Raw genomic sequence first — 13334 nt, 5'->3', positions numbered from 1 at the left:
ACTGAGAGAGTGTTTGGGACCACTGTCATGCTGAAAAATAAAGCTTTTGCCAATCAGACACTTTCCAAATAGTAATACATGGTTGATCAAACTCTGAAGGTGCTTTTCTGCGATCACAGTTCCATCAATTTTGGCAAGATTCTCAACACCAGTGGCTAAAATGCAGCCCCAAACCACGACAGAGCCTTCACTGTGTTTTACAGATGGTTGTAGACACTCACTGTTGTACCTCTGTCTTCTGTCTCTTCTGCAGACAATAAGATATACCAAGTTTTTGGCCATTATCTCTTTAGGAATCATTTCATTGGTGCCAAAGTATTGTTTTGTGCCTGTCAAATTGTGTTATCTTTGGCATTTTCCTGAAATTGATCTATAGAAACAAGAATAAATTATGAGTTCTTGCAATAGGCTAATGGTAACAAAGCACCTAACAATAGAATTTACTGTGTTGATTCTTTGCTACGTTTCCTGCTATGTGTAGACACAACAACGGTTCATCTTATGAGTTAAGTGCCTTTCTTACGCTTGAATGATTCATAGGTCCGTGTTAAGAGGGTTAATAAACCTAAAGAACATTCCTCTGAAAATGGTCAGGTAGAAGGACTGGACTGAAAATGAGTGAAAAAGCAGCCAATGTCCAAAGAACAACTTTGAATGTTCAAAAAGCCTGGAGAACTATTGCTCAAAACCACATGGCTCCTTGGAAACAAAATATAAAACAATAAGGGGTGACCCAAGACTTTTGCAGTGTACTGTATGTGTAGGTTCTGTAGTTGAAGTTCTTAAGTTATAAATATTCAACGTGATAATGAGATGTATTTTAGGAGCTTTAATGTCTTCTCATTTTTTAATTCATATTCCTAAATTATAATAACAGCTTATAATAACTTTGGTTTTCAGGTTTCATATGTTTCATTTAAACAAGTATTTAAAATGGCTAGGGGTTATTTGTTTGCTTTTGTATTTATGCTGTTTCATTGTCTTTAATTAAAGAGTATATTTGCTGAGTAAAAAATTTTAAACACCCTTGTAGGGGCACATGGGATTCAAGGTAATTAATTGATTTTTGTCAGCTCATTAAGTCACTGAATTACAAGAATGCTGGAATGTTTAGAGTCGGCATGTTTAAGGAAAAAAGAAAAGAAACAAATTAGTATGAAGAAACAAAGAAAATTTAAAGCAACAAACTTTTTTGAAGGACTTCTAAAGGTATCTTATTTTTTTTCTTCTTTCTTGCAGTTGCACCATCCCTCTCAGGGATTCCGATTTGCTACAGTTAGAGAAAGTAGTGCAGAGGACTACGTCAAGAAGAGTTTCCCCGAGATGCATGAGTACATGAGAAGATACAATGTCCCGGCAACACCAGATGGCATACATCATCTCAAGTAAGACTATAAGATGCATAAAGGCCACATATAGCATACAGGCAGGCATAAATCTTTTGGAGTACACTAAGCATTTACTGATTTACGAATGCTCAGTTTTTACTGATCCAGTTACTGCTGTCAGCTGTTCTAATATCCACTCAGGTAGATAGCTTCTCTAGTCATCATCCCTGAAAATCAACTTCTGTTTGGTTACGCAAGTGGAAAAAAAGAAACTGTATCATCCTTGATAAAAAAAAAAGAGTGCACACATATGCAATGAAAGTCAGATTTGAAAAAAAGAGAGAAGAAAACTGCATCCCTGCTGCTGTCATTCCCCACCACAAGCCTGCCTGTTCACATTCAGATCTTACCCTCCTCTTTTCTCTGCCACTGCTGTCATCCTCAGCCCTTTCAACATTCAACTAGCATCCCCACGGAGCATAACAAAATATAGTTTTAAAAAAAAAAAGGCAACAGGACTGCATAGGACACAATTTGAACGAATGAAGCAAGATTTCTTTTTTTTTTACTGAGCTTGGAAAATGCTGATTAGAGAGAAAGCAAAAATGTCATCTTCAGAAAATTACAACTTGGCAACAGGACAGTATACAAATGTGTCGCAATACAGCTCTCTGCATTGGGATTTACTTCACTAGGGGCCAGGCATGGCAACATGAATTAAATGATTCTGCAGTATGTCATATATATGTACATGTAAGACACTTGTGTATTAATAGTTTGATAGTATATCACTACTAAGTACTGCACTAATTGCTAAGACTTTTGTGTTTTCACAGAAGTGTAAATATACTTGTTTTTCTTGGATTTTACTTTGGATCATGACTTTTGTCATATTTGGATAATTAATTTGATGTACCGCCTGTGGGATGGAAGAATGTAGTCTTTTCAGCTTCAGTGTTTATTTGAGGGGTAATTAGAGCGAGGCTGACTCTGGTGAGCAATGTTTTCTTTTTCTTTTTTTTCCCTTCCTAACAAGAATCGCCCAACTTTTTCAAAGTACACAATGCTTTGCAGAGATTATTTTTATCTTTAATTTCCATGCCATCTGCTTTCATGATGAGACTGCTCTATAGAAAAAAATATGTATTTATATTCATTTTAATCTGAGTGTAACTGAATGTATTCTAACGGAAATTAAGGGCTAGCAAATTAAACTGTTCATGTGTCTGCACTCACTAGAAGCCTTATTTTCCTGAAAATGTAAAAAAAAAAAATGTTAGAGGTATAGAGAAATTTTTCACAATGTATGCAAAACTGTCTCATCTGCACAGAATTGTTCCATATATATATATATATATATATATAAATTTGTTGATAGGATTAATTTTTTTCATTCACTCCAGTGTTGATGCGTGTGTTATTGTTTTATACACTCACCAACCCCTTTGTAAGGGTCCGCAAATATCTAATCAGCAGTTTTAAGATACATTGCTACGATGCTCTGGGATGCCTCTTCAGTGATGTTCCCAGGTTCATTGGGGGTTTCAGGTCTTTCAACATCATACACCCTGTCCCAGGTGACCCAGCTGGGGTGATCAAGTCCCAGCTTGCATCCCAGCAGCAACAAGCAAAGTGCCTCCCCTCTTAATCCAATACCACCTTGTGGCTTTCTTTGCTGCTTCAGTGATGGAACGTGTGGCTTCCCTTTTCGCTGCTCCTGTCACACCCAGCAATGTCAGGGCTTTACATTGGGAACTAACCAGGAAAACATGGAAGCCCATCTCAATGGCCTGGTAGTGTGCCCATGAACTACGGTTCCTGCACTCCTCAACAAGTCCTTGATGCTTGCTCAACTTCCTCTCGTGTGCCTCGTTCATGTGTTCATCCCAAGGCACGGTGAGTTCCCACATGACAGTGTTCTTGGTGGAGTCTTAGAAGATGACCAGGTCAGGACGGAGTGTTTTGTGAATGATGTGCTCTGAAAATTTCAGCTGTCATGGTGGAGGATTCTCGCCCGGTTTGAGGAAGCTGACGGAACCCCTCCCAGGATGGAATTCACTGGTCTTGATGGCTGTGCTGACCACCTCTGCAACGCCTTGACAATTACATGGCAGCAACTTAATGCATTGAGGCATGTAGACACGATCAAGACAGCCTACTGAAGTTCGAACTGAGCACTAGAATGGGGAAGAAAGGTGATTTAAGGGACTTTGAATGTGGCATGGTTGTTGGCATTAGATGGGCTGGTCTCAGTGGTTCAGAAACTGGACAAAAGATGATTGGAAAAAGGTTGTCTGGTCTGATGAGTCTCGTTTCCACTGCAACATTCAGATGGTGTAATGATGTCTTGGTACACTTTAGGCCCATTAGTACCAATTTTGAGAATTGTTTAAAAGCCACAGCATACTCGAGTGTTGTTGCTGAGCTTGTTCATCCTCTTATGATCATAGTGTTCCCATCTTCTGATGGCTGTTTCCAGGAGAATCTTTCAGGAATATTTCCAGAACCTTGTTGAATCTATGCCATGAAGAATTAAGGCAGTTTTGAAGACAAAAGGGGGTCCAACCTGGTACTAGAGGTGTATCTAACAGGGCACAAGCAGCTGAGCTAGCTGAATATTGAGTGTAAATTTTTATGAGGAAATGAACATTAACACTCAAACCAGGTTTTAATTAGTAATTTAACAACATTCTCTGCATTATTTTAGTTAATATTAACTCAAGTTACCACTAGTAAATAAAAGTGACCCACACAGACCTTTGTGGCACACTCTTATTGATCAAATGGATAATTGAAAAAACAAAAACAAAGCAAAGCAAAAGTGTAGAGTAGATGTAGCACACATTGTGAAATGCTTGAGAAAATACAGTAATTTAGATAGCTACTTGGAGTTGTCGTGGTTGTCAACTCTGCACACTATGCACCCATTACAGCAAGTGATTCTGATTCTTATCAGGGATATTTTTTTACACCATAATGTTTCAGCTTAATGACCATGTCTCACCAGAGCTACTGAAACAAACAACACTACTGACTGCAGCCTGTCTTCTTTATAATTAGAGCATTTGGAAAAAGTTCACTGGCTGGAGCATTATCAGCCATCAGACAGCTGCCATGTACCATTAGGCCTTGCCTATTAATAGATATATAGGAAATGCTGCCTGCATATGATGAAGAAAAACATTTATTAGAGAGCAATTTCAACCTGGGTGTGTATGTCATAATACAAAGACTTTTCTCTAAGAATATCTGACTTTAAATCAAATTGCACCCAAGACATTTTTATGTCAGTAGTGGTATTCTCCATTCATGCAAAGAGATGATTTATAGATGATGCAGAAAAGGATGCATCATGTTTTAATCATATTGGTTTGTTAGATAGTTGATGTCGAGATTGTGCTTTGGCCATAAATGGCATACTGTGGTGAAAGACCAAGGATGCAAGCTGCAGCACAATTCAGCCGGTAATAATGAAGAGGATAGAGAAGATAGTGCAAGATTTCAAACGCTGTCCTTGATAACAACCAAAACACAGTATATCTCGAAAAAGTCTTTGTAGCATTTGTATCCCAGTACACTCGTGCTGTCAGTAAAGACATTTTAGAGTTGATTTGTAAAAGCCTCTCAGAGTGTTGTGATTTAATACCTCTGTATAACAGACATGTGAGGAATACAAATATATTGGCAAAACCTGTAGGCAGGTAATAATTTTGCTGGCAGGTATCCAATGAAAGAATTAGAAACAAGCCCAATATCAGTATTGTGAAGTTCAGACAAGGCAAAATATTTGAATTGTGTACATTTAATTTTCAGTGATAATTTCAGTGGGTGCTAAGCTGCCATTTGAAAGGCTTTGTAAAACGCCCACAAGCACAAAGAAAAACAATTCATTCCTACATGTTTCATTGCTTTTGGTTTCATTTTCACTGCATTAAGTAGCATTATGTCTGCAGTTGGTGTCGGTGCTTTATCATTAATTAGACCTTGTTTGTTTTGATTCTCAGTGAAGAAAAATGCAAACAGTGTTTGCAGTTTCTCTCTATTCAAGCCTACACATAAATTTAAGTAGAGCATTAAAAAAAGATTGTAAGACCTAACAAAACAGAACGACTAAAAGCAAATTTCTCTCATTCTTTATAGTCACTCTGTAAGGTCAGAGAAGTGACATGAGGACAGATGCAGGGAAAATAAGCCTCAGCGTGGAAGATGAGGAGTGAGACAATGAGCCAAGGTTCATTTAAGTTACTGTCTCATGAGGTGGTGAAGATAAATTTTTCATGTCAAATTCAGAGGGCAGCTTAAAATAGTGTAAAAGATTTGCTGTTGGTCACCTGAATGATATTGGGAGAATTACTGAATTGGTCTGTTTATTTCTTCATCTTGTAAATTATCCATTAATGACATTCTGAATGCCACACAGTTTGTTTGTTTGTTTGTTTTAATCCAGTATTACAATGTTTAATTGTTATCCATACAACGTGAAATGCCACATATTTGATCAAGTTTGCAAAATTTATGCAACACAGTGTATGCATAATCTTTATTACTGTTTAGCTTGAGTCATGATTGCAAAATTTGTGTGAACAGAAACACTTAATTAGATCACCATGCTGTGCTAGGTGAGTGTAATGAGTGCACTATGAGTACTTGCAGTGCACCTGCAGTGCACTTACAGTATGCCGCTTTATTTACAGGGCTGACCCTCAGAAACTGGATGCATTCATCATGGACAAAGCACTGTTGGACTATGAGGTCTCCATAGATGCAGACTGTAAAACACTAACAGTAGGAAAACCTTTTGCAATAGAAGGTAATGTGCAAGCTGTCATATTGATTATGTACATTTTGGATTAAATCTATCCCTGCTCTGACATCTGAATAGTACTCACCGGCAGTATGTGCTCTGGTTTTTAATCATGACTTGATTTTAAGAGGCCCTTCTGCATGACTGCAGACTAACTGACCATGAGCAATTTTAGAACAAGCCTAAATTTAACAATATCAATCACTCAACATTTACACAGTGGTTAATCTTTTCGCTTTCAAAAGCTTACACTCTCCAGTGTCTGCTGTTAATCTGTGGTCCATTTAGAAAGCCTCTTCCTCCCGCTGTGAAAATGTTCCCGTGGCGGTTGCTTCCATTACAAGCCATCGTAGTCCCAAATTCCAGTGGTGTTGTTAATTACTTAATGCACCCTTAAGCCTTCAGGATACAATACACATCAATCCGTATGCTTCCTACCAAGAAAAGGTACTTTTGTAATTGGCTGTTGCTGAATTTGTCACCCTTTCCTGGCATTCTAAGACATTCAGAGATATAATGATATTATTGAGTTTTGCTTTGGAAAAATTAGCACTTTTTTAAAGAAATAGCAAAATTATCCAGACCTCAAGTGTATCTGCTCAGCAGCTTATTTTTCCTGTAGCTACAAACCAGAGAAAGAATGCAATGGCAGCATGAAGGTGAAGTAAAAAAAAAAAAAAAGGGGGGGGGGGGGTGTTTTTGCTGTCATGACAGAAGAATAATCGCTAAAGAGTCTCTGTGTGTTTGTGTGTGTCCACTGGCAGGCTATGGCATTGGCCTTCCTCAGAACTCTCCACTCACTTCCAACATCTCGGAGCTTATTAGTCAGTACAAGTCAGATGGCTTCATGGACATGCTGCATGACAAATGGTACAAGGTCGTTCCCTGCGGGAAGCGCAGTTTCGCTGTGACTGAGGTAAGAACAAAGTGGGACAGTGTAGCAAACATGGAGTGTGTTTATCATTTAATTATATGATAAACACTCATTTCTCTAATTTAAAAATCAGAACAATATAATGTATTTGTTTTATAATATCACTTCCTCAAATTACTCAAACTTATTCTATCGCTTACCTTATGATGGTAACTTTTCTGTCAAGTATTTAATTGGAAAAGCTCTCTGAAAAGTCTTACATATCTCATACAGTGACTTACTCATAAAAGTGTTTTTTTTTTTCATATGTGTCTCATACAGTACATAATGTTAACTTAATGCATGCATACTTCTTATAAGTGTGCTGGAAGATATAAATGCAAAAGAGGCCACTTTTACAAGTAAATCATAGTATGAGAAACACAGTATATGTTTTATGGGAAATAATAGTTGTTTCTCTACCCCACTCTGACTTCAGACCCTCTAAAAGTGGCTCCTATATCTCAGCGGTGACTGCACACTGCATACTCCGTTTGATCCTTTTGTTTTGTTTTGTTTTTTCCCTTAGCTGCTGTGTGAATGGCAACCTGATGTCTGTCAACCACAATCATGTCTACTAAATAAGCACTCATGATCTGTACCTTTGAATGAGAGCATCAACTAAATACTTAATCTTAAATGTAAATTACCATTTAAGAGCCTCACAGGTGCAGATGCAATGCCGTGCATTGCATTGCCGCAGATTCAATGTCACCCAAGTGAATCATTTTCCAGTGTGTAGCAGCTAGACGTGCTATAGATGGTATCTAGAGCTGCAGACATTTAAATTGCTCCAGGTACATTTCATTTTGCACCATCATACCTCAGTCTACCCAATGTTATTGCAGAGAAAGCTGCTCAACTGATATTTAGCTCGATCAGTGTGTGTCATTGAATTTTTGCCTTGCAGAAACCGCAGTACAGTGATCATATGTACCCTTAGAGTTCTCAAATTATTGATGCTGTTAAATATAGAGTATGTATCGTTAATTTAAAATCAACCTAAAGTGATTTCTAAATTTTGTTGTTCACTTGCATACATTGGGCAACATCAGCAGGGAACTGGTGTCATGTAAGCAAAATGAGTTACTGACAGGGCTGGCCCATTTCAGTCCTGCTCAGCACTTTTTTTTTAACAGTCATTTATACCAAAGAGTGACTACCACCAGCTGTAAGCCTGGGGATTCTGAAAAGATGGAAAATCTGATGGATTGGCTTCAGGGAGGTACAGTAGCCAAACTCTCTGGCATTCATCCAGCTCTCTGTCACCCCAAAGAATTTGATCCCATTTGAAGTAATAAAATCAATACCAATGAATTGCATATTATTCAATTACCCAACATTAAGAGGGCCACACTTAGCATTACCGAGAAATAAATTGTGCTAAAAGAAGTGAAGATGATGAAAGTGATGTGTTTTTTTATAGTTATTCATAGATTTTTTCTGCAAATTTATGCAGTCAAATTGTGAGATATACTCATGAGAAATGATTGTTGCATATAGTGGTATAAGTCAGGAAGAGTGTGCTTCCAAAAACTGGTAGCATACAGTATGTGTTTACATGTGCTGAACCCCCTAATTGTGTGCTGTTGCACACAAACTCAACCCTGTTATTTATCCACTGGAGCTGGAGCTGAAGTTTAAGATCAGATTAATGTCATGTATATTCAGTAAGCTCATCTTGACTTTGAAGGATACCACTGGAATTTTTTTTTCCTATCCCAATGAGTTTAAAGTGTATTCCAGCACAGTCAAAGGTTACTATTCACTTTATTCGACAACTTCTCAGGAATCGTCATCTTCCACCCTCCATAATTTCATTACAGCTACGGTGCCGAGTCACAAAAATGCATTGACAAATTTCATCCATCATATATTCTTCACCAACATGACTTTATAATGTAATCATTGCAGCTGCTCTGGTATCAAAAGCTGTTGCACACTCAGCACTAAAAATATCTGCAGTAACTGCAACAAGTGGTCAGTTAAGCAAAGTGTGTTATCACATTTGTAGATGGCTACACATACTGACTCACACTTTGATACTGACACATTTAGAAGAGAATGAGTGCAAATTAGGATGTGAAGGAGGCAATCACAATCTCGATCACAAGTGTGATATCCCAGAGGGATTCTCTTATATTTCAGAAGAATGAGAATACTGGCTCTGAGAGATTTGAAATTAAATTCAAGATGTGTTTGCCCTAGGTTTTATAACTGGTCTTATTTCAGATTTCCAATCTTCTGAAAAATTATTCTCTTTTTATTTAAATGAAACAAGCAATTTTTACTTATCACAGACTTTGTAATGATGTTTACTGTTCAGTTTGGATGCTATCATAGCATATCACAGTGTTGTTGAGTTCTGAGTGGAATGAAAACAAACCTGTGTAAAAGTCTTCTAACTTTCTAGACCTGAAGTTTCAGACTTTGCTGTCTAATTTCAACTCAATTCAACTTTATTTATTTAGCGCTAAATCACAACAACAGTCATCTCAATGTGCTTTATATTGTAAGGTAAAGACCCTACAGTAATACAGAAAAAAACCCCAACAATCAGACGTCCCCATATGAGCAAGCACTTGGTGACAGTGGGAGGGAAAAACTCCCTTTAAATGGGAAGAAACTTCGATCAGAAACAGGCTCAGGGAGTGTATGCTTTTTGCCAAATGTGACAATGTGCATCACAACCAAACATCTCCACTTTGGTCTTATCTTTTCAAAGGACACTTATAGACATCTTGTGTTTTATGGTTTGTTCAGACTAAACTTTGCATACATACACTATAATGCCAAAAGTATTCCATTATCCATCCAAATCACTGAATTCAGGTGTTCCATTCACTTCCATGGCCAAAGGTGTATAAAACCAAGCACCTAGGCATGCAGACTGTTTCTACAAACATTTGTGAAGGAATGGGTCGCTCTCAGGAGCTCAGTGAATTCCAGCATGGTGTACCGTGATAGGATGCCACCTGTGCAACAAGTCCAATCATGAAATTTCCTCGCCACAGTCAACTGTTAGTGGTATTATAACAAAGTGGAAGTGATTGAGACTGACAGCAACTCAGTCATGAAGTGGTAGGCCATGTAAAATGACAGTCGGGGTCAGCGGATGCCGAGGCATATAGTGTGCAGAGGTTGCCAACTTTCTGCTGAATCCATTGCTACAGACCTCCAAACTTCATGAGGCCTTCAGATTAGCTCAAGAACAGTGCATGGAGAGCTTCATCGAAAGGGTTTCCATGGCCAAGCAGCTGCATCTAAACCTTGCATCACCAAGCGTAATGCAAAGCGTTGGATGAAGTGGTGTAAAGCACACCACCACTAGACTCTAGAGCCGTGGAGATGTGTTCTCTGGAGTAACAAATCAGGCTTCTCCATCTGGCAATCCAATGGATGAGTCCGGATTTGGTGGTTGCCAGGAGAACGGTACTTGTCTGACTGCACTGTGCCAAGTGTAAATTTTGTTGGAGGGAGGATTATGGTATGGGGTTGTTTTTCCTGGACTTGGGCTCAGCCTCTTAGTTCTAGTGAAATAAATTCTTAATGCTTCAGCATACCAAGACATTTTGGAAAATTTCACGCTCCTAACTTTGTGGAAACAGTTTGGGGATGGCCCCTTCCTGTTCCAACATGACTGCACACCAGTGCACAAAGCAAGGTCCCTAAAGACATGGATGAGCAAGTTTGGTGTGGAAGAACTTGACTGGCCTGGACAGAGTACTGACCTCAATCTGATAGAATACCTTTGGGAAGAATTAGAACAGAGACTGTAAGCCAGGCCTTGTCGTCCAACATCAGAGTCTGACCTCACAAATGCGCTTCTGGAAGAATGGTCAAAATTCCCATAAACACAAACACACTCCTAGATCTTGTAGAAAGCCTTCCCAGAAGACTTGAAGCTGTCATAGCTGTGAAGGCTGGGCTGACATCATATTAAACTCTATGGATTAAGAATGGGATGTCACACAAATTCATATCCATGTGAAGGCAGACAACCAAATACTTTTGGCAGTATAGTGCAAGTCATGCTGCCATGTTCCTATTAGAGAGAAGACGCCTTCACCCAGCAACCCTTCAATGCAGCCATATTTGCTCAGTCTTTATCTGTACTGTCGTAAATGTAGCGCCTCTCTAGTGCGTACAGCTATAACGAGAGGTGGCTAACCTGAGTTCTTTTAAGTATTCACAGAACCTGGGGTTTCTCTACGAAATTTAAATAAATGTCCCTTTAAACCCTGCATTGACTAATACACTTATAATATCAGAACAGTCAATAAACACACCAATTAATTGAAAAATATATAGAACATTTACTTAGCAAAATAGAAGGAATTATTTACATATTCTGTTCAGTTTCTTTTGAACCAATAAATGCATTCAACATTCAATAAAAACGTCAAACTTAAATATCTCCTATGGGCCCCAATAATTAACCTACAGCCAGCAAGAAAACAAAATAATATGATACTCCAGTCCAATCGTTGCAGGCCTGAACGCTGCTCGGGAACGCTGTAGCCTTAAACAAATGGCCGTTTCACCTCAAGGGCAAAATAAAAAGCGGTACCTTTTGCTGATGGAGTCAACCACTCACACAGTCAAGGACGCAGGAGAAGAAGATGAGAAGAGGTGATTCGCCTGGAAGACGAGGGAAAACACGCAGCAGACGATGCAGGCACAGCCCTCACACACAGCGCTGACCAGCTCCGTCGGCTCTCTGTCCTCGTCGTCCGCTCACAGCTTCACGCAGGCTCTGCTAATTGAGTTCGCGGGTTGCTAGCTTCTTAGCATGGCACAGGCGAAAGCATTAGCCACTGTATTAGCAGCTCCCTCGGCTAACGTCAGTCCTCGGTTGAGTTTTCCACTCAAACTCACCAACTTCACCACCATTCAGGTTTTGGAAAAGAGTCCTTGTCGAGCACTTTCACTGAACGATGATAAAAGCTGGCTTAACAGTCCGCAGTGTACACCTGCATCTCTTTCGCTCGTCTCTCTCCCTCACTTTTCTCTTGCTCTCTCCACCACGTATCCCTCACGTTTTCCTCTCACCTCATTTCCTGTCCATTCACCGGAGATGTGATCACTTCCCTCACAAAAGGTTACAGAAATAAAATATACAACTTTTGTCTTTTTCTTTCTTAAACAATTTTAAACGTCAAACCTCATTTGCTGTTTAACGAATTTTTAACAAATACCATTTACGAACTATGAACTTATTTATTTCCGCATACATTACATGAACAGATTTTAACAGGGTTACACCCTCCCCCTTTTGAAATGTCTGTGTGTCCTCACCAGACACCAAACTAAGGAGTCCTAAGGGCACAACACCTAGTACCTCTAGGGTGGTCCTATTTTAATAACAATTCCCCTGTGGACTATGGTCAAGGGCTTGTCACTGGATCTACCAGGCTCATCATAGGTGAGTCTAATGGTAGGCTTAATAGTTCTTTTGGGTCTGGGTTCAGCTCTGGTTCTCAGTCTCTCTTCCCGGACCTCAACTACAGATTCTTCTCCAGACTCCAATTCATTCTCACTGACATGTTCTGGAACTTTTCCTCTTTCACACCCCTTACCCCTTTCATCCTCTAGTTCAGGATCAGAGTTGTGACCATCATTGTTTATATCCGAGTCTTGTCCATCAACAGGTTCAACTCTCGTGTCATTATCATACTCTGAGTCAGCGTCGTGCTCTGGATCAGATTCATCATCTATGTCAACTGACCTGGCAGTATTCAACACTCTACGGGCAAGGTCTTTTGGCATAGCCCGGTGAGTGACAAAATACTCCACATCAGAAGACGAGTCAGAGAACTCCTGTAACTCTGGAGTCTCTGGACTTTGGTCTCTTTGGTTTTTCTTTTGAGTGAATGCTCTGGTCCTGGGCCTGGCAGGTGGATCCTCAATCTGTTTGGTGAGTGGCATTCTCACAAACTGTCCAATAGGTAGAAGGTGGTCCCTATGGATAGTCTTTGTCCCTGGCTTTCCATCCTCCCGTTTGATCTTGAACACAGGTAGGTTGGGCAGCTTTCCCGTGACAACATAAGGTTCAGTACTCCACTTGCTTCCCAGCTTATGCTTTCCTCTCAGACCCAAGTTTCGGAGTAGAACTCTGTCACCAATCTCGAGGGACTGAAAGGTAACTCGCTGGTCATACAACCGTTTGTTTCTCTGGTGCCTTTTGTCTGAAGCCTCCGAGGCTAACTTGTAGGCTTGTTTCAGATCTTCTTTCAGCTTAGTGACATATCGGGTGTGGCATGCATCCTCTAGGCCATCTGGGGATGTT

At 39.5% G+C, this 13334-nt stretch overlaps 1 protein-coding gene across 1 annotated transcript in view; it reads left to right on the top strand.

Annotated features, from left to right (window-relative positions):
• grin3a (glutamate receptor, ionotropic, N-methyl-D-aspartate 3A) overlaps positions 1–13334 on the top strand; it is a 60562-nt gene that overhangs the window by 30561 nt on the left and 16667 nt on the right. Inside the window, 3 exon segments of the mRNA XM_030742945.1 lie at positions 1240–1385; positions 6023–6138; positions 6897–7048. Coding sequence (XP_030598805.1) covers positions 1240–1385; positions 6023–6138; positions 6897–7048 — 414 coding nt within the window.

This window comes from Archocentrus centrarchus, chromosome 12 (genome assembly GCF_007364275.1).
Source record: "Archocentrus centrarchus isolate MPI-CPG fArcCen1 chromosome 12, fArcCen1, whole genome shotgun sequence".
In the NCBI taxonomy this organism is placed as follows: Eukaryota; Metazoa; Chordata; class Actinopteri; order Cichliformes; family Cichlidae; genus Archocentrus; species Archocentrus centrarchus.
Note: the sequence above shows the minus strand (reverse complement) of the source record. Positions and strands in the feature narration are given on the sequence as shown.